The sequence below is a fragment of the Oncorhynchus kisutch genome, linkage group LG8 (genome assembly GCF_002021735.2).
Source record: "Oncorhynchus kisutch isolate 150728-3 linkage group LG8, Okis_V2, whole genome shotgun sequence".
Classification (NCBI taxonomy): Eukaryota; Metazoa; Chordata; class Actinopteri; order Salmoniformes; family Salmonidae; genus Oncorhynchus; species Oncorhynchus kisutch.
In genome coordinates, this window is record NC_034181.2 from 49,193,337 (window position 1) to 49,216,358 (window position 23,022).

General features: G+C 39.3%; 1 protein-coding gene across 2 annotated transcripts in view; it reads right to left on the reverse strand.

The window, feature by feature from the left end:
- The window catches only part of syt14a (synaptotagmin XIVa), a 67,983-nt gene extending 46,260 nt beyond the window's left edge, over positions 1 to 21,723 (reverse strand). For both annotated transcript variants that reach the window (XM_031830533.1, XM_031830532.1), the window contains exons 1-3: positions 21,681 to 21,723; positions 7,243 to 7,395; positions 3,395 to 3,610 (exon numbers count right to left, since the gene is read on the reverse strand). In XM_031830533.1, coding sequence (XP_031686393.1) covers positions 3,395 to 3,610; positions 7,243 to 7,342 — 316 coding nt within the window. In that variant the 5' untranslated portion in view covers positions 7,343 to 7,395; positions 21,681 to 21,723. The remainder of the gene's footprint in view (positions 1 to 3,394; positions 3,611 to 7,242; positions 7,396 to 21,680) is intronic.
- Between the last annotated feature and the right edge of the window lie 1,299 nt (positions 21,724 to 23,022).

Consider the following 23,022-nt stretch of genomic DNA (forward strand, 5'->3'; position numbering starts at 1 on the left):
TGGAGTCTTTCATAGTTCCAATCAGTTCTTTAAAAGCCGGCTGCAAAACCCTTGTGGCTGGCGGAGGAGCTAGTGTGTTAGACACCCTTGAGGTCTGATGAGAGGAGGAGCACAGCTGATCCGAGGCCGAGTCCCCCCGGGAATGTGGAGGATGGGAGTCCGAGGCAGAATCTCGCTGGAAAGGAGTCCGGATAGGGGGCAATGGCACAGGAACATCCAAAGCCAAGAGGCCGAAGCTATTAGACAACTATGCTTACTATAGAATTCTGTAGTATACTGTAGAATACTATACTACACACTATAGTATACAGTGCATTCGGAAAGAATTCAGACCCCTTGTCTTTTTCCACATTTTGTTGCGTTACAGCCTTATTCTAAAACGGATTACATATTTTTTCCACCTCATCAATCTACACCAAATACCCCATAATGACAAAGCAAAATCAGGTTTTTAGAAATGTTTGCAAATGTATAAAAAAAAAAAAAAAAGGAAATATCTTATTTACATACAGTGCCTTGCGAAAGTATTCGGCCCCCTTGAACTTTGCGACCTTTTGCCACATTTCAGGCTTCAAACATAAAGATATAAAACACAAAAGAGAGGGTGAACAGGCTAGTCATAGGGGTTGCAACAATTGCGGCGGATAATTTTAGAAAGAGAGGGTCCAGATTGTCTAGCCCAGCTGATTTGTAGGCGTCCAGATTTTGCAGCTCTTTCAGAACATCAGCTATCTGGATTTGGGTGAAGGAAAAGCAGGGGGGTCTTGGGCAAGTTGCTGCGGGGGGTGCAGAGCTGTTGGCCGGGGTAGGGATAGCCAGGTGGAAAGCACGGCGAGCCATAGAAAAATGCTTCTTGACATTCTCGATTACCGTAGATTTATCGGTGGTGACAGTGTTTCCTAGCCTCAGTGTAGTGGGCAGCTGGGAGGAGTTGCCGGGAGGAGTTGCTCTCCATGGACTTTACAGTGTTCCAAAACATTTTGTAATTTGTGCTACATGATGAACATTTCTGTTTGAAAAAGTTAGCCTTTGCTTTCCTAACTGACTGTGTACATTGGTTCCTAACTTCCCTGAAAAGTTGCATATCGCAGGGGCTGATCCAGAGTGGCAGGAATCTGGTGATGTGGTAGAGAGAAGCAGTCTGATATGCTCTGGGTTGATATCGCGCTGTGCAGACTGGCAGGTATTGTCTGAGCTAAGACTGGCTGGTGTCCGAGCTAAAGGTGAAGACCTCTAGCCGTGGCTAACAAAGACTATTAGCTAGTTAGCTGAATAGCTCCTGATGGAGGTTCCAGTTCTAAGGAATAAATATAACAGATCCGTACCACATTGGGTGAGGCGGGTTGCAGGAAAGTATATTTAGTTCGTAGATAGAAAGTGTGATTAAAATATATGAAAAAGACTGGCTATTTACAAGGGATAGGACACGGGATAAGACAAAGACAAACACACGTCCGACTGCTACTTCATCTTGGTTCTAAGAAATGCTCACTAACAGGGATGTAAACAAATTTGTGCTTTTTGTGCGTTATGGAACATTTCTGGGATCTTTTATTTCAGCTCACGAAACATGGGGCCGACACTTTACATGTTTGTATTTTTGTTCAGTGGCAAATTAATATCCGCACTAACACTACAGTCTGCATAAACACAACAGTAATTACTATAGTACTATAGTATATACCAGAGGTGTGGACTTGAAGCACATATATGATGACTTGCAACTCAACTTTGACTTTAACACCAATGACTCGTGACATAACTTGGACTTGAGCCTTTTGACTCGAACTGACTTGATACCCTCCCCAAGCCCAAATATTAAAAGTGATGCTATTAAAAAAAATGTGCAGCGCATCCACTCTTCATTTAATGGATTACAGTTTGAATCGGACAGCAGGAAATCAAATTGAGCCAGCTGAGAAATATTTGCACGTGGCAGTGCAGAGGAACGTCGGCGGGTGAATTCAAATGAGCCCTTGGAAAGATGATACCACAAATTATTATTTTCGGATATAAAGACTACGCTGCATCAACAAAAAACAGATTGCAACTTGCAAAACATGCGGGAAGAATATGACAGACGGAGGCGCAACAATTTCCAAATTTGTGGAAGCAGCACAAAGAAGGGTAAGTCGTGGCTAATATAGCTGACAGCTATATGATTCATAACTTTGATAGTGTAGCATGTTGGCTAACGTAACATTAAATCAATGAGCCCCCACACAGTCAGTCAGTGCGGGAACGTGATCAACTGGCGAGGCAGTTGGTAGCCTAAATCCTAAAGCCATTGACATATGTTAGCCTATTGTAACCACACACACAGTGTGTGTGTGTTATTGTTGGGCGATTGTGTACAAGCCTACATCGCTCGATTGCGCCCCATAGCGATCCTCGATAGTCCATCGCTATTGGGGTGGGGGGGGGGGGATCTTACTTATAGCTACTCATGTATTTCCATGGAAATATAAAGTTTATTTGGAAAGTAATAAATATATTTTTAAAAGCATTCATGATTTTCGTAAATGTAATATACTATTACTCTTGTTAAAAACATGAAATGGTATTACATTTGGTGAAGAGTACATTATGACTTGTTTAGGACTCGAAACTCAAGGTTTAGGACTTGAGATTTGACTTGAGACTTGTTGGTCTTGACTTGAGACTTGACTTGGGACTTGAGGGCTAAGACTTGAGACTTACTTGTGACTTGTAAAACAATGACTTGGTCCCACCTCTGGTATATACTACAGTTTTTAATTTGCATATACCCTGCCCATTCCCATCCCCATGTGCACATTTGTGCCACCTATCAGTGAGAAACCTACATGCTAAGTAAAGCCATATATTGTGTTGCCAGGTTATAAAAAAAGAGCTAAAGCTTTGAACTATCTGTTCAGACCTCAGTTCTCCCTACCTACAGGTTATGGAAAATTAGCTCTTTGAGTATTTTGTCCAGTAGGTTTCCTCAAGGACAAAGCCCCACTGCTATGTCAAAGATCATAAAATACAAACATTATAGTAAATACTACAGTCCGCAAAAACAGTTATTACTATAGTACTACAGTTTTTTTGTTACTAAAGTAACTGTAAATACTACAGTAAAGACAGCAAAAAATGTAACTATAGTGTACTATAGTATTTCTTCATGTGGGAGGTGTACGTGATCTCCTCATTATGAATGCTATTGGGGGCTGGGCGTGGCCTGCAGAAGAATGGCACTCCCCACTGCCGGGTGGTTCTGAAATAGAATCTACAGTGCACTGTTTGATGGCTCCCGCAGGTTAACATATAATTTTTTTGTGACGCTTTTCAATGTAGTTACAAAAGACAGCACCCACACTGTGCCCACCGTTGCCCTAAGATTGCCCACCTTTGCCTTATAGACATAACCTACCGTCCTCTGCCGAGGCCTCGCTGCTGTAGCCGTCATACTCGGCTGATAGGGGGCTGTACTTCTGCCTCATCTCCCAGCCGTAGCCATTCGACTGGCTGCCGCTAGCCCCGCCTCGGAGACCCTGCGAACGGTTGACTGCTTCTTGGTACTGGCCCATCACCTCATCCTCGCTGTCTGACGACGAACCCTTCAGGTCACCGTCAGGGTAGATATTTTCTAGAGGTGGAAGATAAAAAGGGAAAGAGATATGTTCCGGTGGATTTCTGTACTTAAGATCAAATGTAGGATCAGCTTTAATGACAATTTTTTCATTTTTATTTGAACCTCTACTTGATCGCTGCCCCCTCCCCCGCGTTACGGTTAGGCTAACGTAGGCTAATGTGATTAGCATGAGGTTGTAAGTAACAAGAACATTTCCCAGGACATAGACATATCTGATATCGGCAGAAAGCTTAAATTCTTGTTAATCTAACTGCACTGTCCAATTTATAGTAGCTATTATAGTGAAAGAATACCATGCTATTGTTTGAGGAGAGTGCACAGTTATGAACTTGAAAATGTGTTAATAAACCAATTAGGCACATTTGGGCAGTCTTGATACAACATTTTGAACAGAAATGCAATGGTTCATTGGATCAGTCTAAAACGTTGCACATACACTGCTGCCATCTAGAGGCCAACATCTGAATTGCACCTAAGTCATATATTGGCCTTTCTCTTGCATTTCAAAGATGAAGAAAACAATTAAGTAATGTTTTTTCTTTGTATTATCTTTTACCAGATTTAATGTGTTATATTCTCCTACATTAATTTCACATTTCCATAAACTTCAAAGTGTTTCCTTTCAAATGGCATCAAGAATATGCATATCCTTGCTTCAGGTCCTGAGCTACAGGCAGTTAGATTTGGGTATGTCATTTTAGGGGAAAATTTAAGCAAAGGGTCCGATCTTTACAACAAACGGGCCTCAGGATCTTGTCACGCTATCTCTGTGCATTAAAATGGCATTGGTAAAACGCAATTGTGTTCGTTGTCCATAGCTTATGCCTGCCCAGACCAGAACCCCACCGCCAGAGTGTGCTCTGTTGACCTGAGCATTCTGACCTAACAACAGCAGTCAAGCACCCAAGTTAACTGGCTAACGTTGGCTAGCTTGCTAGCTACTTCCATACCCAAATGAGAGAACAGCTCACTCTGACCATTTTACTTATCCTAGCAGAGCTGGTTAGACTGCTTTTATGTTATCCAGAGTGTTGGTGTCTGCAACTGTGCTGCTGGCGACAATTTAAAATGCTTTTTATCTTTAGTATGAGAGGTAGTACTTTTTGCTACCACTGATCATATGAGGGAAAAAATGGCAGCACCCAATACTACTCTACCAAGCAAAAGAGCAGTACAGTGAAACTGAGAATAATGACTTCAAAGTTTTTTTTATTGTCCAGCTAAATTTATTGTAGGCAGATCAATGGAGATGTGGTTATCTGATCTCTTACTATGACATAATAGTTCATATTAGTTCATATTGACCCTGACCACTGACATGACCTTTGACCCTAGAAGGCAGTTACTGCCTTCTTGCTTGGTACAGCCACTGGAATACGTTTCCATGATGTAACGGCTGTCTTCCTCCTCCGTCCTCCGACGAGTAGTAAGGATCGGAGGACCAATGCGCAGCATGGTACGTGTTCATGCTCTTTATTAAAACAAGCGAACACTGAAACAAAACAATAAACGACATGTGAAATAACCAACCAACAGTTCCGTGTGGAACACACAGACACAGAAAATAAACACCCACGAAACACAAGTGGGAAAAGGATATATAAGTACAATTCTCAATCAGAGACAACTAACGACACCTGCCTCTGATTGAGAACCATACCAGGCCAAACTCAAAACACAAAATAGAAAACGGAACATAGACAAACCCACCCAACTCACGCCCTGACCATACTAAAACAAAGACATAACAACAGCCAGTGAAAGTGCAGGGCTCCAAATTCAAAACAGAAATCTCATAATAAAAATTCCTCAAACAGAAGTATTTTACACAATTTTAAGATAAACTTGTTTTTAATCCCACCACCGTGTCCGATTTCAAAAAGGCTTTACGATGAAAGCACACCAAATTATTATGTTAGGTCTGCACCTAGTCACAGAAAAACACAGCCATTTTTCCAGCCAAAGAGAGGAGTCATAAAAATCAGAAATAGAGAGAAAATGAATCACTAACCTTTGATGATCTTCATCAGATGACACTCAGGACTTGACTTAATGTTATACAATACATGTATGTTTTGTTCGATAAAGTTCATATTAAATACAAAAATCTGAGTTTACATTGGCGCGTTATGTTTAGTAGTTCCAAAACATCCTGTGATTTTACAGAGAGCCACATCAATTTACAGAAATACTCATAATAAACAGTGATAAAAGATACAACTATTATGCATGGAATTATAAATACACTTCTCCTTAACTTCTCTAGGGTAGGAATTTTGGATGAAAAGCGTGCCCGAATTAAACTGCCTTCTACTCAGGCCCAGAAGATAGGATATGCATATAATTGGTAGATTTGGATAGAAAACACTCTAAAGTTTTCAAAACTGTTAAAATAGTGTCTGAGTATAACAGAACTGATTTGGCAGGCGAAAACTCAAGAAAAATCCATTCAGGAAGTAGGATTATTATTATTATTTTTTTTTTATTCAACGCCATTACAGTATCCATTGACTTAGGACTCAAATTGCAGTTCCTATGCCCTCCACTAGATGTCAAAAGTCTTTATAAATTTGTTTCAGGCTTGTATTCTGAAAAATGATGGAGTAGGACCACTCTGAATGAGTGGACCCTGCCGTGTCACAGAGCTTTTTCATGCGCGCGACCGAGAGAGTGCCTTACTTGTTTACCTTTTATATTGACGACGTTATTGTCCGGTTGAAATATTATCAATTATTTAGGCCAAAAACAACCTGATGATTGAATATAAACATTGCTTGACATGTTCCTATGACCGTTACAGATAGAATTTGGATTTTTTTTGTCTGCCTGTTGTGACTGCGTTTGAGCCTGTGGATTACAGAAGAAAAAGCGCGAACAAAACAGAGGTTTTTGGATATAAAGAGAGACTTTATCGAACAAAAGGAACATTTATTGAATAAATGAATGTCTTCAGAGTGCAACCATATGAAGATCATCAAAGTTAAGTGATAAATTTTATCTCTATTTCTGACTTGTGTAACTCTTCTACTTGGCTGGTTACTGTTTAATGATTTGTCTGCTGGGCAAAATGATCGTGAGGTATGCTTTCGCCGTCAAGGATTTTTGAAATCTGACACCGTGGTTGGATTCACAAGAAGTTAATCTTTAAACCTATGTAAAATAGTTATATCTTTTCAGAATTTTTATAATGAGTATTTCTGTATTTGAATTTGCTTTGTGAAGCCTCAATATAATATGATTTAGAAGACCATTATTAAGCAGTGTTTAAGCCACCCTTTATAAAGCACAGGTTTCTGTCATATTTGACATAGTGGGTCATGTCACACAGTTATGCCACATTTAAGAACACTTTTTATAAAGCATGACATAAGATTATATATGATTTGTAACATTTAGTAGTAGTATTTATAAAGGCATTATGAAGGCTTCATGAAGCCTTTATAAGCAGGACCAAAAGGGTCATTCAAAAAGAACGAATCGTTGACAAACTAAACATCACTACTGCACATAATACAGCTGCTCATTTGCACTCCCTGTGTCAAACATATGAACATGCCCTCAAGGCATTGTCAATTCAACCCAGGGTTTCTTTACAGCTCACACACACACACAGAGTTAAGATTTACCTTGCAACTCCTTGGTTTTCCTGAACTCGTCTAGGCATGGCCGGCTCCCAGCATTCTCAAGTGACAGCTTGTTGTTGAGGTATAAGAACAGGATGATCATCAGAATGAGGAAGAGTCCGATGGCCGTCAGAAACCCCAGCGTCTCTGGAGAGACTGCAGGGAAAAGAGAAGTAGAGCAAAATGGTGATTGTATGAATGGACTGGGCCTCTCAAAACATCTATTTCTCAACTCATTTACGAAGCCTAAGGTGTGTACAATGATTATTGCTGCTGCAAAAATATCCAGGTTTGTTTCATTAGCTAGGTTTCCATCAATTCAAGCTAATATTCTAATATTTGAACAAAGAAATATACACATACACCGGCAATGGTGTGCTTGAGTCAAACTGGCTTCTTGAGAATAAAAAGCTGTGCATAATGATGAACAGCACATAAAAAGCACTTTTTTCGTCATATAACTACCCATTTTCTACTCTGCCGATGGTTTTGCAACAAAAAGTCTGCAATAAACAGCTAATGTTCCCAGTCTGTTCTTGGCATGTGCTCTGCCAAACACTTGCAGATTCAGTGCAGAGGGTAAATAATGAGATTATGGATAAGAGCAAGGTCATTTTTATTTGTCAACTGACATCCAAGCACCGATCATCATGTCACCAGCATACAGTACCAGTCAATAATTTGGACACACCTACTTATTCAAGATGTTTTCTTCTTTACATCACATTTGGTATGTTATGTATTAATTTGTGGCTGTCCATCATCCATTATGTTACAAATTCCAATTTGTTTTGGCTAGGTGGCTAACATTAGCTAGGCTATGGGTTAGAGGTTGGGGTAGGAGTTATGTTTAGCTAACATGCTAATTAGCTGAAAAGTTACTAATGCACTAAAGTTGTCCGTGATGAGATTCAAACACACAACCTTTGGGTTGCTAGACGTTTGCTTTATATGATCACCCATTCTCCCTGACCAAGCCCCCATTCATTTTTGTCTTTTGCCTTCTATCTTATGTAATCAAACCAAATGTAACACATACTAATTTGAGTGTGCCCAATTTATGTTTACTATGTTATGTCTAGTCTATGAGACCGGCCTTAGAAAATGTTCAAGTTCATAAAAAAACATAATTGCATAACAGTATGAAATGAGACGCTCTTTATATGAAGAGGACACATACAAACACAAAACGATAATTTAAAAAGGTGAGTATTTTGTTGTTGTTAAGTTCATAAAGCTGTAACTTGATATCAGTTTTTGTGAAAGTACTGGCCATTTCTCAACTTCTTGTATGAGGTCAGATTCAGAATTTCAGGTCAGACTTTTCTCAAGATTCTAGTATACTATTTGCCTTTGTCAATAGTTCTCTTACATTTTTTGTATAGACCCTAAATGGATACAATTAGGAAACTTCTTACTATGTCCTCACCAGAAATGTTGTATTTATCCCCATTGCACTGCCTGAAGATGACTGCTATATGGTTGAAATGCATGCCAGTAAGTCTTTCGAGTATTCCATTAATATTGTTGACGATAACATAGGGCTCTATTCAATCCATATCACTGAAGCATTGCAGATTTCACTATAGAAATTTAAAGGCAATTTCCGATTGAGCCAACATAAGCAGCATTTACCGTGAATTTCAATTGGGCTTTAGCGGGAAATTTCCACGATACGTATTGAATATAGCCCTTTATTTTTTATGGGAGTACTTTATTTCAATAAAACCTTTTTTCCCCCCTTATTGTGGATTAAGACTTTTTAGCTCTCCTGGCTCACGCAAAAGTCGACACACCTAAAAGAACGCTTATTCGCGTTTAACTATTCGATACAAGCTGTCACACCAGACATAGCCCTAGAACCACAGACGAAGACGGATACACTAAAACTATTGCACTGTATTCTACACAGTACAACATGTTAAACAACATGACAGAGGACTAGGAGACATCTTTAGTCAGTAATAGTCTACATTCTGACAACAGGAGATGATCTGCGATTACACTGTTACACTGGCATAATAAATACAGTACCTTTGGAAAGTATTCACACCCCATGGCTTTTTACAAATGTTGTTGTGTTACAAAGTAGGATTCAAATGGATTTCTTTGTAATTCATGGTCAACAATCTACACAAAATACTCTGCAATGTCAAAGTAGAAGAACATTTTTAACATTTGTAAATAAAAAAGAATTGTAAAAAATAAATCTTAATTAGATAAGTATTCAACCCACTGAGTCAATACAGTACATGTTAGAATTACACCTGTGGGTCTAAGATTTTTCCACACCTGGATTGTGCAACATTTGCCCATTATTATTTTAAAAAATCTTCAAGCTTTGTGAAATTGGCTGTTGATCATTGCTCGACAACCATTTTTGGGTGTTGCCATAGTTTTTCAAGTAGATTTAACTCGGCCACTCAGGAACATTTGCTGTCTTCTTGGCAACTCCAGTGTAGATTTGGCTTTGTGTTTTAGGTTATTGTCCTGCTGAATGGTGAATTATGCTCCCAGTGTCGGGTGGAAAACAAACTGAACCAGGTTTTCCTCAAAGATTTCCCCCTATCACAGCCATTAAACTCTGTAACTGATTTAAAGTCACCATTGGCCTCATGCTGAAATTCCTGAGCAGGTTCCTTCCTCTCCGGCATCTGAGTTAAGGATGCCTGTATCTTTGTAGTGACTGGGTGTATTGATAGACCATCCAAAGTGTAATTCATAATTTCACCATGCTCAAAGGGATTGCTGTCTTATTTTTACCCATCTATCAATAAGTACCCTTCTTATCAAGGCAATGGAAAACTTCTCTGGTCTTTGTGGTTGAATTTGTGTTTGAAATTCACTGCTCGACAGAGATCTTACAGAATATTGTATGTGTGGGGTACAGAGATGAGGTAGTCATTAAAAAGTCACGTTAAAAACTATTATTGCACAGTCAGTCCACACAACTTATGTGACTTGCACATTTTTACTCCTGAAATTATTTAGGCTTGCAATAACAAAGAGGTCGAATACTTATTGACTCAAGACATTTCAGTTTTTCATTTTGCATTCTTTTTGTAAAGATTTAGAAAAACATAATTCCACTTTGACATTGTGGGGTATTGGGTGTAGCAAAGTGACAAAACATCTCGATTTAAACCATTTGAATTCAGGCTGTAACAATATAAAATGTTAAAAAGTTAAGGGTTGTGAATACTTGAGGGCACTTTATACCATCTACTGGATCTTGCCATCTTGATCTAATGTATCACTAGCCACTTTAAACAATGACACTTTCTATAATGTTTTCATACCCTACATTGCTCATCTCATATGTATATACTGCACTCTATACCATCTAAATCAAATCAAATTTTATTTGTCACATACACATGGTTAGCAGATGTTAATGCGAGTGTAGCGAAATGCTTGTGCTTCTAGTTCTGACAATGCAGTAATAACCAACAAGTAATCTAGCTAACAATTCCAAAAACTACTACCTTATAGACACAAGTGTAAGGGGATAAAGAATATGTACATAAAGATATATGAATGAGTGATGGTACAGAGCGGCATAGGCAAGATACAGTAGATGGTATTGAGTACAGTATATACATATGAGATGAGTATGTAAACAAAGTGGCATAGTGATACATGTATTACATAAAGATGCAGTAGATGATATAGAGTACAGTATATACGTATACATATGAGATGAATAATGTAGGGTATGCAAACATTATATTAGGTAGCATTGTTTAAAGTGGCTAGTGATATATTTTACATAATTTCCCATCAATTCCCATTATTAAAGTGGCTGGAGTTGAGTCAGTGTGTTGGCAGCAGCCACTCAATGTTAGTGGTGGCTGTTTAACAGTCTGATGGCCTTGAGATAGAAGCTGTTTTTCAGTCTCTCGGTCCCAGCTTTGATGCACCTGTATGGACCTCGCCTTCTGGATGATAGCGGGGTGAACAGGCAGTGGCTCGGGTGGTTGTTGTCCTTGATGATCTTTATGGCCTTCCTGTGACATCGGGTGGTGTAGGTGTCCTGGAGGGCAGGTAGTTTGCCCCCGGTGATGCGTTGTGCAGACCTCACTACCCTCTGGAGAGCCTTACGGTTGTGGACGGAGCAGTTGCCGTACCAGGCGGTGATACAGCCCGACAGGATGCTCTCGATTGTGCATCTGTAGAAGTTTGTGAGTGCTTTTGGTGACAAGCCAAATTTCTTCAGCCTCCTGAGGTTAAAGAGGCGCTGCTACGCCTTCTTCACGATGCTGTCTGTGTGGGTGGACCAATTCAGTTTGTCTGTGATGTGTACGCCGAGGAACTTAAAACTTACTACCCTCTCCACTACTGTTCCATCGATGTGGATAGGGTGGTGTTCCCTCTGCTGTTACCTGAAGTCCACAATCATCTCCTTAGTTTTGTTGACATTGAGTGTGAGGTTATTTTCCTGACACCACACTCCGAGGGCCCTCACCTCCTCGTCGTTGTTGGTAATCAAGCTACTGGATCTTGATAATGCCGTTCGGCATCACTCATTCATATCTTTACATACATATTCGTATTCATTCCTTTACACTTGTGTGGGTATAAGGTAGTTGTTGTGAAATTGTTAGGTTATATTACTTGTTAGATATTACTGTATGGTCGGAAATAGAAGCACAAGCATTTCGCTATACTCGCATTAACATCTGCTAACCATGTGTATGTGACAAATACATTTGATTACCCCCTCCAAAATGTTTGATTTTCACCAACAAATGCAGGTTTCCGGCTTTTCTTCAATATTTTAATAGCTTCATTTTTGTGTTCAAAAAGCATGACATTCTAAAATAAATTTAATTTAATTTCTAAATCCTAACAATGTACTTTTTTGTAAAAAACACAATAAGGGAAATTCTGTCAAATTTTTTCCTTTTCATCATATTTTTGAACTTCGATCAACATCTTGTCATGTGGATACATGTTTAGAGGATTGTGGGCAATGCAAACATTTTTGACATTATGACAAACAATGTTACATGCATGTTTAAAGAAAAAAAGTATATTTCTATATCAGTATTAAGCTGTTTTTGTGCTATGAGAAGTAATGGATCACGATGAATGGATATCAAGACAGCCGGTCAAATTGATGTTCAAAGATGACAACCCATTCCCAACATCAGTAAGGTCATGCACAAAACACTTTATTATAAAAGGCAAATGCAGCATCCTACAATGCTTGCAGCTCTACCGCCACTCACTGCTAGTGGAATAAGGACAACGAGGCCTGTGAAAGTCAGTTAAAATGGCTAATTATCAACAACAGAACAATGTTAAACAATATCACTGAAAATAACTAATCAAAAATATGAAGTATTTTACGTTTTGGAATTGATCAAATTAAGTTGTATGTTAGTCATGTTTTAGATGCTGGACTTAATATATTAGTGTTTGTGAAATCCCAAAAGGTACAGTTGAAGTCAGAAGTTTACATACACCTTAGCCAAATGCATTAACTCAGTTTTTCACAAATCCTGACATATAATCCTAGTAAAAATTCCCGGTCTTAGGTCAATTAGGATAACCACTTTATTTTAAGAATGTGAAATGGAAGACCCATTTGCGACCAAGCTTTAACTTCCTGACTGATGTCTTGAGATGTTGACTCAATATATCCACATAATCTTCCTCCCTCATGATTCCATTTAATTTGTCTTTTTTTTAATCCTCGAGCTGACAAGATAAAAAAAACAGTCGTTCTGCCCCTGAACAAAGTTACCCACAGTTCCCCGGTAGGCCGTCATTGTAAATAAGAATGTGTTATTTACTGACTTGCCTAGTTAAATAAAAAATAAAAAGGGCTATTTTACCAAGGAGAGTGATGGAATGCTGCATAAGAAAACCTGGCCTCCACAATCCCCCGACCTCAAGCAAATTGAGATGGTTTGGGATCAGAGTGAAGGAAAAGCAGCCAACAAGTGCTCAGCATATGTGGGACTGTTGGAAAAGCATTCCAGGTGAAGCTGGTTGAGAGAATGCCAAGACTGTGCAAAGCTGTCATCAAGGGTGGCTATTTGAAGAACTTCAAATATAAAATATATTCCATATGTGTGTGTGATGTCTTCACTAGTATTCTACAATGTGGAACATTTTAAAAACCTTGAATGAGTAAGTGTTCAAAAACTTTTGATCGGTAGTGTTTTAGAAAAATAAATATTACTTGTTAAAAAAATCTATTTTCTCTGAGGAATTGTATTCGTATAACTAATAACTAACTACATTTTCCATTTTTTTTAGCAAACAATATAACTCACTATTTGATTTTTTATACAGTCATAATTGCTCAACTTTATCAAGGGTATCAATCATTTTTGATATCACTGTATGTTACCTTAAGAGTTGTGCAAAGTTGGTAGAATATTATGATTCAGAGCTCTAATGGCTGCCAAAGGTACCACAAGGGGGTTTGAAGCTGGTGTTCAAAACCAAAAATAAAATATGCAGAAATGACACTTAAGAACGGGAACCATAGAAATAGTGCACATAGAACAGATCTACCACTTCTTAGACTTTCATTGAGAATGACAGATCGATAACTCAACATTTCTATGAATTTGGTCAGGTAGCCCAAAAAAGTTACATATTGTAGCGTTTCGTACGCATATCGTACGTTTTGCAAATTCGTAACATATCATACAAAAATGGATGATGGACATTCTCAAATGAATACATACCATACGAAACACAATATATCATACTAAATGGAAAGATTTACACACAGAATAACCAGGTTTCAGAGGGGGGCTATATGGAAAGCCACTGAGTGGTTAGGTATGACTTTTTGGGGTTTCCCAATAACAACAAAAAAGCGGGAAAAAGGCTTCTCAACTCTGTGGTAAGCTAAGTGAATAACGTGATATGCCTCCGCCTGTAATATTCGATTTTGATTTACAAGGGCGGGGTCAGGTTAACCGTTGAAGCTGCTTCACTCTTAGCTATAGCTGTAAAAAGTAGCCTATTTAGCTAGCACGAACCAGCTAATCTGCCTCAATGGATATCAGAAATTGGCTTCAACAAAGTACCCAAACAAAGGAGTGGAGCGCGATGAGCATCAAACCACTGAGGCCGCCGCCAAGCTCAGTTAGCTTAGCTCCATGTGCAAAATCTACCCACCCTTCCACAAGCGCTGCCAAATTGGCTCCACAGCCGCCTCCACCTCTGACAGTTCCTGATGATCTACGAAAAAAGGAGCCAGCCCAAGTTAGCCTAGAATCGTACCTTAAACGCAGGTTTTCTGTCCAAAAACGTTCATTTAATAGCAACTAGTTCATCGGAAGAGAGTAGCTGGAATACTCTGTTACTGCAGATGCTCCATTTTGTTTCCCATGTCGAAAGATCTGTGTTGGGTGGGTCCAATGCTAACACAGACAATGCCTTCACCCAAGCTGGGTATTCTAACTGGAAGAATGCTATTGATAGTACCAAAGGATTTGCTAGGCACGCAACAAGCAAAGAGCATTTGCGAGCTGATTCAGGAAACTAGGCGTATGTCGCAAGTCACGACTTCACAGGAGCCATTTGAAAGTAAAAAAATGTTTTTATCAAAATGCATTTTTTGGGGCGGAAATGTAGTCTTGATCATGTGAACTAAATAGCTTCATTAAATAGTACCCGCAAAACACCAGTCTCAATGTCAACAGCGAAGAGGACACTCCGGGATGCTGGCCTTCTAGGCAGAGCAGCAAAGAAAAAGCCATATCTCAGAAAGGCCAATAAAAAGAAAATATTACGATGTGCAAAAGAACACAGACACTGGACAGCGGAACTCTACCTAGAAGGCCAGCATCCCGGAGTCGCCTCTTCACTGTTGAAGTTGAGACTGGTGTTTTGCGGGTACTACTTAATGAAGCTGCCAGTTGAGTACTTGTGAGGCATCTGTTTCTCAAACTAGACAGAATGTACATGTCCTCTTGCTCAGTTGTGCACAGAGGCCTCCCACTCCTCTTTCTATTCTGGTTAGGGCCAGTTTGCGCTGTTCTGTGAAAGGAGTAGTACAAAGCGCTGTTCGAGATCTTCAGTTTCTTGGCAATTTCTCGCATGGAATAGCCTTCATTTATCAGAACAAGAATAGACGGTTGAGTTCAGAAGAAAGTTATTTGTTTCTGGTAATTTTGAGCCTGTAATCAAACCCACAAATGCTGATGCTCCAGGTACTCAACTAGTCTAAAGAAGGCTGGTTTTATTGCTTCTTTAAATCAGCAAAACAGTTTTCAGCTATGCTAACATAATTGCAAAAGGGTTTTCTAATGATCAATTAGCTTTTTAAAATTATAAACTTGGATTAGCTAACACAGCGTGCCATTGGAACACAGGAGTGGATGCTGCTGATATTGGTCCTCTGTCCGACTATGTAGATAATGCATAAAAAAATCTGCCGTTTCCAGCTACAATAGTCATTTACAACATTATTAACAATGTCTACACTGTATTCCTGATCAATTTTTTGTTATTTTAATGGACAAAAAATGTGCTTTTCTTAAAAACGAGGACATTTCTATGTGACCCCAAACTTTTGAATGGTAGTGTATATATTTGATACAAGAGAGACTGGGTTCACTTCACAAAATAGATGGCATCATGAGTCAGGAAAATTATGTGGATATATTGAAGAAACATCTCACGACATGTCAGGAAGTTAAAGCTTGGTCGCAAATGCGTCTTTCAAATGGACAATGACCCCAATCATACTTCCAAAGTTGTGGCAAAATGGCTTAAGGACAACAAAGTCAAGGTATTGGAGTGGCCATCACAAAGCCCTGACCTCAATCCTTTAAAATATTTGTGGGCAGAACTGAAAAAGTGTGTGCGAGCAAGGAGGCCTACAAACCTGACTCAGTTACACCAGCTCTGTCAGGAGGAATGGGCCAAAATTCACCCAAATTATAGTGGGAGGCTTGTGGAAGGCTACCTGAAATGTTTGACCCAAGTTAAACAATTTAAAGGCAATGCTACCAAATACTAATTGATTGTATGTAAACTTCTGATGCACTGGGACTGTGATGAAAGAAATAAAAGCTGAAATAAATCACTCTATTATTATTATTCTGATATTTCACATTCTTAAAATAAAGTGGTGATCCTAACTGACCTAAGACAGGGACTTTTTACTAGGATTAATTGTCAGGAATGGTTAAACACTGAGTTTAAATGCATTTGGTTCAGGTGTATGTAAACTTTCGTCTTCAACTGTATTTGGGGGTCTGTGAGACACGGATATTCTAAAAAAAATCTATTTTAATTTCAAGCCAGCCTTGGAGAACACTAAGACCTCAATCGCTGCTTGACACTCACCATAACACTCACTGGCAGTCAACTCGGTAAAGATAGTCATCATGCCAAGATTCCGGTATCTGTTTCAGACTATTCCCCATCTTTATAGCAAAATCATTTTTTAAAGACCTGGATAGACATATATCTACTTTCATTTGGAATAAAAAGGATCTCACGGTTGCGTAAAGCGTTTTTGGAGAGACAGAAAGGGGAGGGAGGGTCTTTCCCTAACCAATTTCCTCCATTACTTTTGGGCTGCTAATATTCACAAGATAAACTTTTGGGTCTCTACATTTTTAGAGGGGGAAGGACCGGTGGGGAAAATCACTCATGTCATAAATCATCCCCAGTCTCCTTAGTCTGTGTCCCCCTACCATTGAGTAAGCAATACCACTCAAACAACCCAATTGTGAAAAGTTCACTCAGGATATGGTCTCAGTTTAGGATACACGTTGGAGACTGACAAGCTCTCTCATCCATGCATTTCATTTCCAACCCACTCTTCACACCCTCCCTCCTCATAAACACAGCCTTCCAGCTATGGTTTCAGAAAGGATTGAAGAATGTAAAATACCTTTTCCATGAGCGTGTATTTACCTCCTTTGAATATCTAGTTAGAGACCACAGTATACCCCAGACACACTTCTTCAGGTATCTGCAGATTCGTTAACTTCACAATAAAGATTTTCCTCTCTTTCCCATCTCTACCCACCCACCAGCTGGCTTGATCTGTCTGAACCTGGATCCTTATGTAAAAGGGACACATTTCTATGCTGTATGACATTATTCAGAATTTTGCATGCCCTAGTTTTGACCATGTAAAGTGTTCATGGGAGGAGAGTTTGGAAGCGAGATTTCCGATATCACCTGGCATTCTGCAATTGACAGGATACACTCATCCTCTATCTGAATTACAGTTTAAAATATTTAATCGCCTACACTTTTGCAGGAGTAGACTTGCCAGATTGTATCCAGATACAGTGGGGCGTATTTAGTCAGCCATCAACTGTGCAAGTTCTCCCACTTAAAAAGATGAGAGAGGCATGTAATTTTCATCACAGGTACACTTCAACTAAAAAAAAAAATCACATTGTAGGATTTTTTAATGAATTTATTTGCAAATTATGGTGGAGAATAAGTATTTGGTCAATAACAAAAGTTTCTCAATACTTTGTTATATACCCTTTGTTGGCAATGACAGAGGTCAAACGTTTTCTGTAAGTCTTCACAAGGTTTTCACACACTGTTGCTGGTATTTTGGCCCATTCCTCCATGCAGATCTCCTCTAGAGCAGTGATGTTTTGGGGCTGTTGCTGGGCAACACAGACTTTCAACTCCCTCCAAAGAGTTTCTATGGGGTTGAGATCTGGAGACTGGCTAGGCCACTCCAGGACCTTGAAATGCTTCTTACGAAGCCACTCCTTCGTTGCCCGGGCGGTGTGTTTGGGATCATTGTCATGCTGAAAGACCCAACCACGTTTCATCTTCAATGCCCTTGCTGATGGAAGGAGGTTTTCACTCAAAATCTCACGATACATGGACCCATTCATTCTTTCCTTTGTCTGTCATAGTTGAAGTGTACCTATGATGAAAACTACAGGCCTCTCTCATATTTTTAAGTGGGAGAACTTGCACAATTGGTGGCTGACTAAATACTTTTTTGCCCCACTGTATATGTTAAATAACCTGTCTGTAAACAACTGTTGGAAAAATGACTTGTGTCATGCACAAAGTAGATGTCCTAATCAACTTGCCAAAACTATAGTTTGTTAACAAGAAATTTACAGAGTGGTTAAAATACAAGTTTTAATGACTCTAATCTAAGTGATGTAAACTTCCGACTTCAACTGTATGTATATTTAGCAGAAAAGCTGTAAAAATGCTAAATATATGTGTCCTCTCGTGGATAGGTTAATAAAAATATAAATAATTTAAAACAAAACTTGATATCCTATGGACTCGCCAACCATTTACTAGAGTTGCTCATTGAACCTCTGCTAGCAAGCTAGCTACATGCCAATGATTTGTTTAACATATCAACATGGGATGAATAGAATGTACGACTGGGTCAAAACATGAGAAGAGAACGGCAACCAGCTCATTTGGCTAGGAACCTCAGAATCCCAGAACTAATTACTGGCTTTTGCCTGAACTATTTTGTATGGTGGAAGGATGAAATAAAACAAAATGTACTCATTAAAATAAACTTTTTAATGAAAACATGTCGTTAATCTTTTTAATATGTTGGCAACCATTTTATAAGAGCAATAAGACCCTCGAACCCGCAAATTATGATGTGATAACTCCCTCCGAATGGCTGTTTTCCGGCCCTCGGCTTCGCGTCGGGCATTAGAACAGCCCTTAGTCGGGAGTTATCACAACATAATTCCCAGGTTCTCATGGCTTATTGCTTAGTTCTTTGATGAAGCCAAATTAACTCAGTGATAAAGTCAGAATGTAGGCCTGTGTCCATTTGCTTTTCTCAATGGTGACTGTTTTTTCCATTAATGCTTGTTCCTTCCTTTTTAACTCCGCTTGCCTCGCTTTATTCTGTTGGCATGGTAACAGTTGCCATCCGGAAGGTCAGAAAGCACCAATCATCTCCACGCAGACACCCACATACAGCGAGTACATAATCACTCTCATAGTGCCCCCACACTATATCCCACTCACCACGCACGCACACTGTCCCTGGCATCTCCTACATACAGACAAAACAAATGGTATAAAACAAACACCATTTCAATAACACACAACCAAAAGCAGTTGGTTGTGTGTTATAATAAACAACACAAGCTTACAGAACCAGACCACACAAATAATAATACACGTCCTCCGGCACACACTTGTGAGCATACTCAGTGTCCAGTTGCGGCTATTAACTTGGGTCTTTGAGTCATTACAGTGAACTGCATGAAAGATGGAGGAAGGCATTGCATTAGCATTAGCATTACATAGGACATGCTGCCTCATATGACGTTGATTTAACAATGTCTGCTGGAAATGAGCTTTGTCAGACTAGACAAACTGCAACAAGTAAAAGAGTTGGGCACGCTTTGCAAGATCTCATGTATTTTCATCTCTCACTGAAACACTGTAGAGACTTTTTTGTTTACAAGTAAACATTATGTACGATTGATGCATGCACATCATTGCAACAAAAAGTTATTTAGCAGGATGGCTAATGATGGTGTCGGTATCTTGACAAACTTCACAGTGAGTGAGTGACGACCATGAAAACACGCAAGACTGTTGGCTATAGCTATGTTTAACAACTATATTATTCTTCTGGCTTTATCTAGCTCTATGTGATGTTTTACCTTGCCTCGTTGGCTTGCTAACTTGCTAGGTAATCAAATCCTCCGACGACACCTTTGATGTTGTAGATGACAACCATCTGATTACTTGTGTTAATTTTTTGTACTTGCATGAGCTGCATTTGAAGTCAGAGCATTGTAAACAATAAACAAACTAGTTTCTGATTCGGAACTGGGCACGCAACTTTTCATGATGCGGCCAGGATAGGGTCTATAGGATGAGGGTCCACAAAGACCATTTTAACAGATGGTGTTTGTTTTCAAGCTTTCAATGCCCTTTTGAGTAAATAAATAGTTGATCCTGGAGTTGTGAGATAGAAGTAAGAATTTCATTATAACTGACTAAGTAGAGGCAGTGGCAATTTTAGCATGTAAATCTTGGTGGGGCAAAAGAATAATAATGTGGGATGCATGCCAGGAAAGCCACTATACAACACAACACTAAACAATACATGAATTGCACTATAACGGTGACCAGAAACAGGACCTACATAAAGCTGTCGCAAAAGCAGAGTACCAACACCTTACCACTGCTACACCTGGCTATCAGCGGAGAGTTGTCTGGCATCGAAACAGTTCATTCAGTCTCATTTACTACCTTTAAAAAAAACATATCTGATATCTGACTTGCTTAAACAAACGTAGTTTCTACTGACAATGGAGATGTACAAACTATGGCATAAGGAGATGAAAAACGGATAAGAGGCAATCCGTAATTTCGATGAAGACATTAATGAGCGAGCTAGGACGAACATAGTCAATATAAGTATTTGTTCAGCACTTTTGAAATGTACAGCAACAGAATTCAGAACATGGGCCGTTCTTACAGTGTTCTCCCTGTACACCAAATCAAAACCGTAGGATAAAGGGGGCATATACAGTGCCTTGCGAAAGTATTCGGCCCCCTTGAACTTTGCGACCTTTTGCCACATTTCAGGCTTCAAAACATAAAGATATAAAACTGTATTTTTTTGTGAAGAATCAACAAGTGGGACACAATCATGAAGTGGAACGACATTTATTGGATATTTCAAACTTTTTTAACAAATCAAAAACTGAAAAATTGGGCGTGCTAAATTATTCAGCCCCCTTAAGTTAATACTTTGTAGCGCCACCTTTTGCTGCGATTACAGCTGTAAGTCACTTGGGGTATGTCTCTATCAATTCCCATGAATAAAAACATTTTTATTTTGCTGTGATTTAAGCATTGACATGGACTCAGAACATCCAATTGTATTAATTCTATAATTGTCATTTTTAAAGTGAAAACAAACAAAAAAATCTGAACCCAGGAAAACTAAGACAGATTAAAAAAATTAAAACAGATTTTATAGGGCCACCTGGAGTTGTTTATTAAGAATGTGCCTATTTGAAAGCAGAAAATGTGGAGCTTGCAACGTTTCATTTTTTTAAAAGTACTTGTTGCAGTAGCTGTCATGCTAGAAAAGGTTGTTGACCCCTGTTCTAGGCCCATTGTTACACCATATGTGATGTTTAGGAGGCTTATTTATTTCCTGGTTAACCCCAACCTCTCACCTCTCACCTCAAACCACTAAAACCTTCTCTCTTCATTATCTTCTAAAACAAAACAAAAACAAACAAAAAACCAGGGCGAAGAGGCCGAACACACACAGGACAGGCACAAGGAAACACCAAGTTTTTCTTTGTAAAGCAAAACAAATAGAACCAGACAAATGGACCATAAAATAAGGCAATAAACAGTGAAACAGGTGGAATTTCCACATCGACAACATGACCAGACATTATACAGTGATTCATGGGAATGGTTGTGGTACAGGGAGGTGAGGTGGGGAGTGCCCCTACCTTTTCTGATGCAGATGAGCTCATGTACTCCGCAGTTGCGCTCACCACCTGGAAAGACAATGCATTTTAAATGGCCTGTAACGCATAATGGAAGACAAACAAATAATAACCATACATGGATATACAATAAAAACAACAGGGTAGGAGTCAATGACACAGATATGCTGACAAAAATCTGGATTTCACAAGAAGAGAGGGAATACACAAGACAACAGAAATGCGGTCAAACACGCATATGGAACTTCTATATCTGTCGTGATTCCACGACTAAACAATATTGACAATAATGTGTGGCATTTTAGGAAATATGTACACTTTCAGACCTTCATTTGCAATTTCAGAATCCAAAGGAAAGCCTGGGCCCTATGCATGGTATCTTGAACATGCACACGTTATACGATTAAATATGAACACATTTATAGTTACACTAAACTCAATGTTTCCATGGATATGTTACAAATTAAGGTTAAATGTTATGTAACATTATGTAATGTAATGTAAATGTGTGTAACATAGCCTTAACTTTAGGCTACTAACTGTATTACAAAAGTAATATTGAATTTTGTCTGGTTGATAATGCAACCAAATATCACCATTTAAAGAAGATGTACTGTATCTACTGCTTGGAGAGTTCCATCTGGGTCAATCCCATTCTTTAACATGTCATTGTTAACTTAATAGGCTATTTCTTGTATTTCAAAAGTGATATTGAATTGTGTTTGGTTGTCAATGCAAGCAGAAGATACATTTCCTTGATATTGATATTTAGTTGCGTTGACAACCAAACATAATTCAATATCACTAAATACACTGCTCAAAAAAACAAAGGGAACACTTAAACAACACAATGTAACTCCAAGTCAATCACACTTCTGTGAAATCAAACTGTCCACTTAGGAAGCAACACTGATTGACAATACATTTCACATGCTGTTGTGCAAAAACAAGACTCCATGAGGGTGGTATGAGGGCCCGACGTCCACAGGTGGGGGGTGGGTTGTGCTTACAGCCCAACACCGTGCAGGACGTTTGGCATTTGCCTGAGAACACCAAGATTGGCAAATTCGCCACTGGCACCCTGTGCTCTTCACAGATGAAAACAGGCTCACACTGAGCACGTGACAGACATGACAGAGTCTGGAGACGCTGTGGAGTACGTTCTGCTGCCTGCAACATCCTCCAGCATGACCGGTTTGGCGGTGGGTCAGTCATGGTGTGGGGTGGCATTTCTTTGGGGGGCCGCACAGCCCTCCATGTGCTCGTCAGAGGTAGCCTGACTGCCATTAGGTACCGAGATGAGATCCTCAGACTCCTTGTGAGACCATATGCTGGTGCGGTTGGC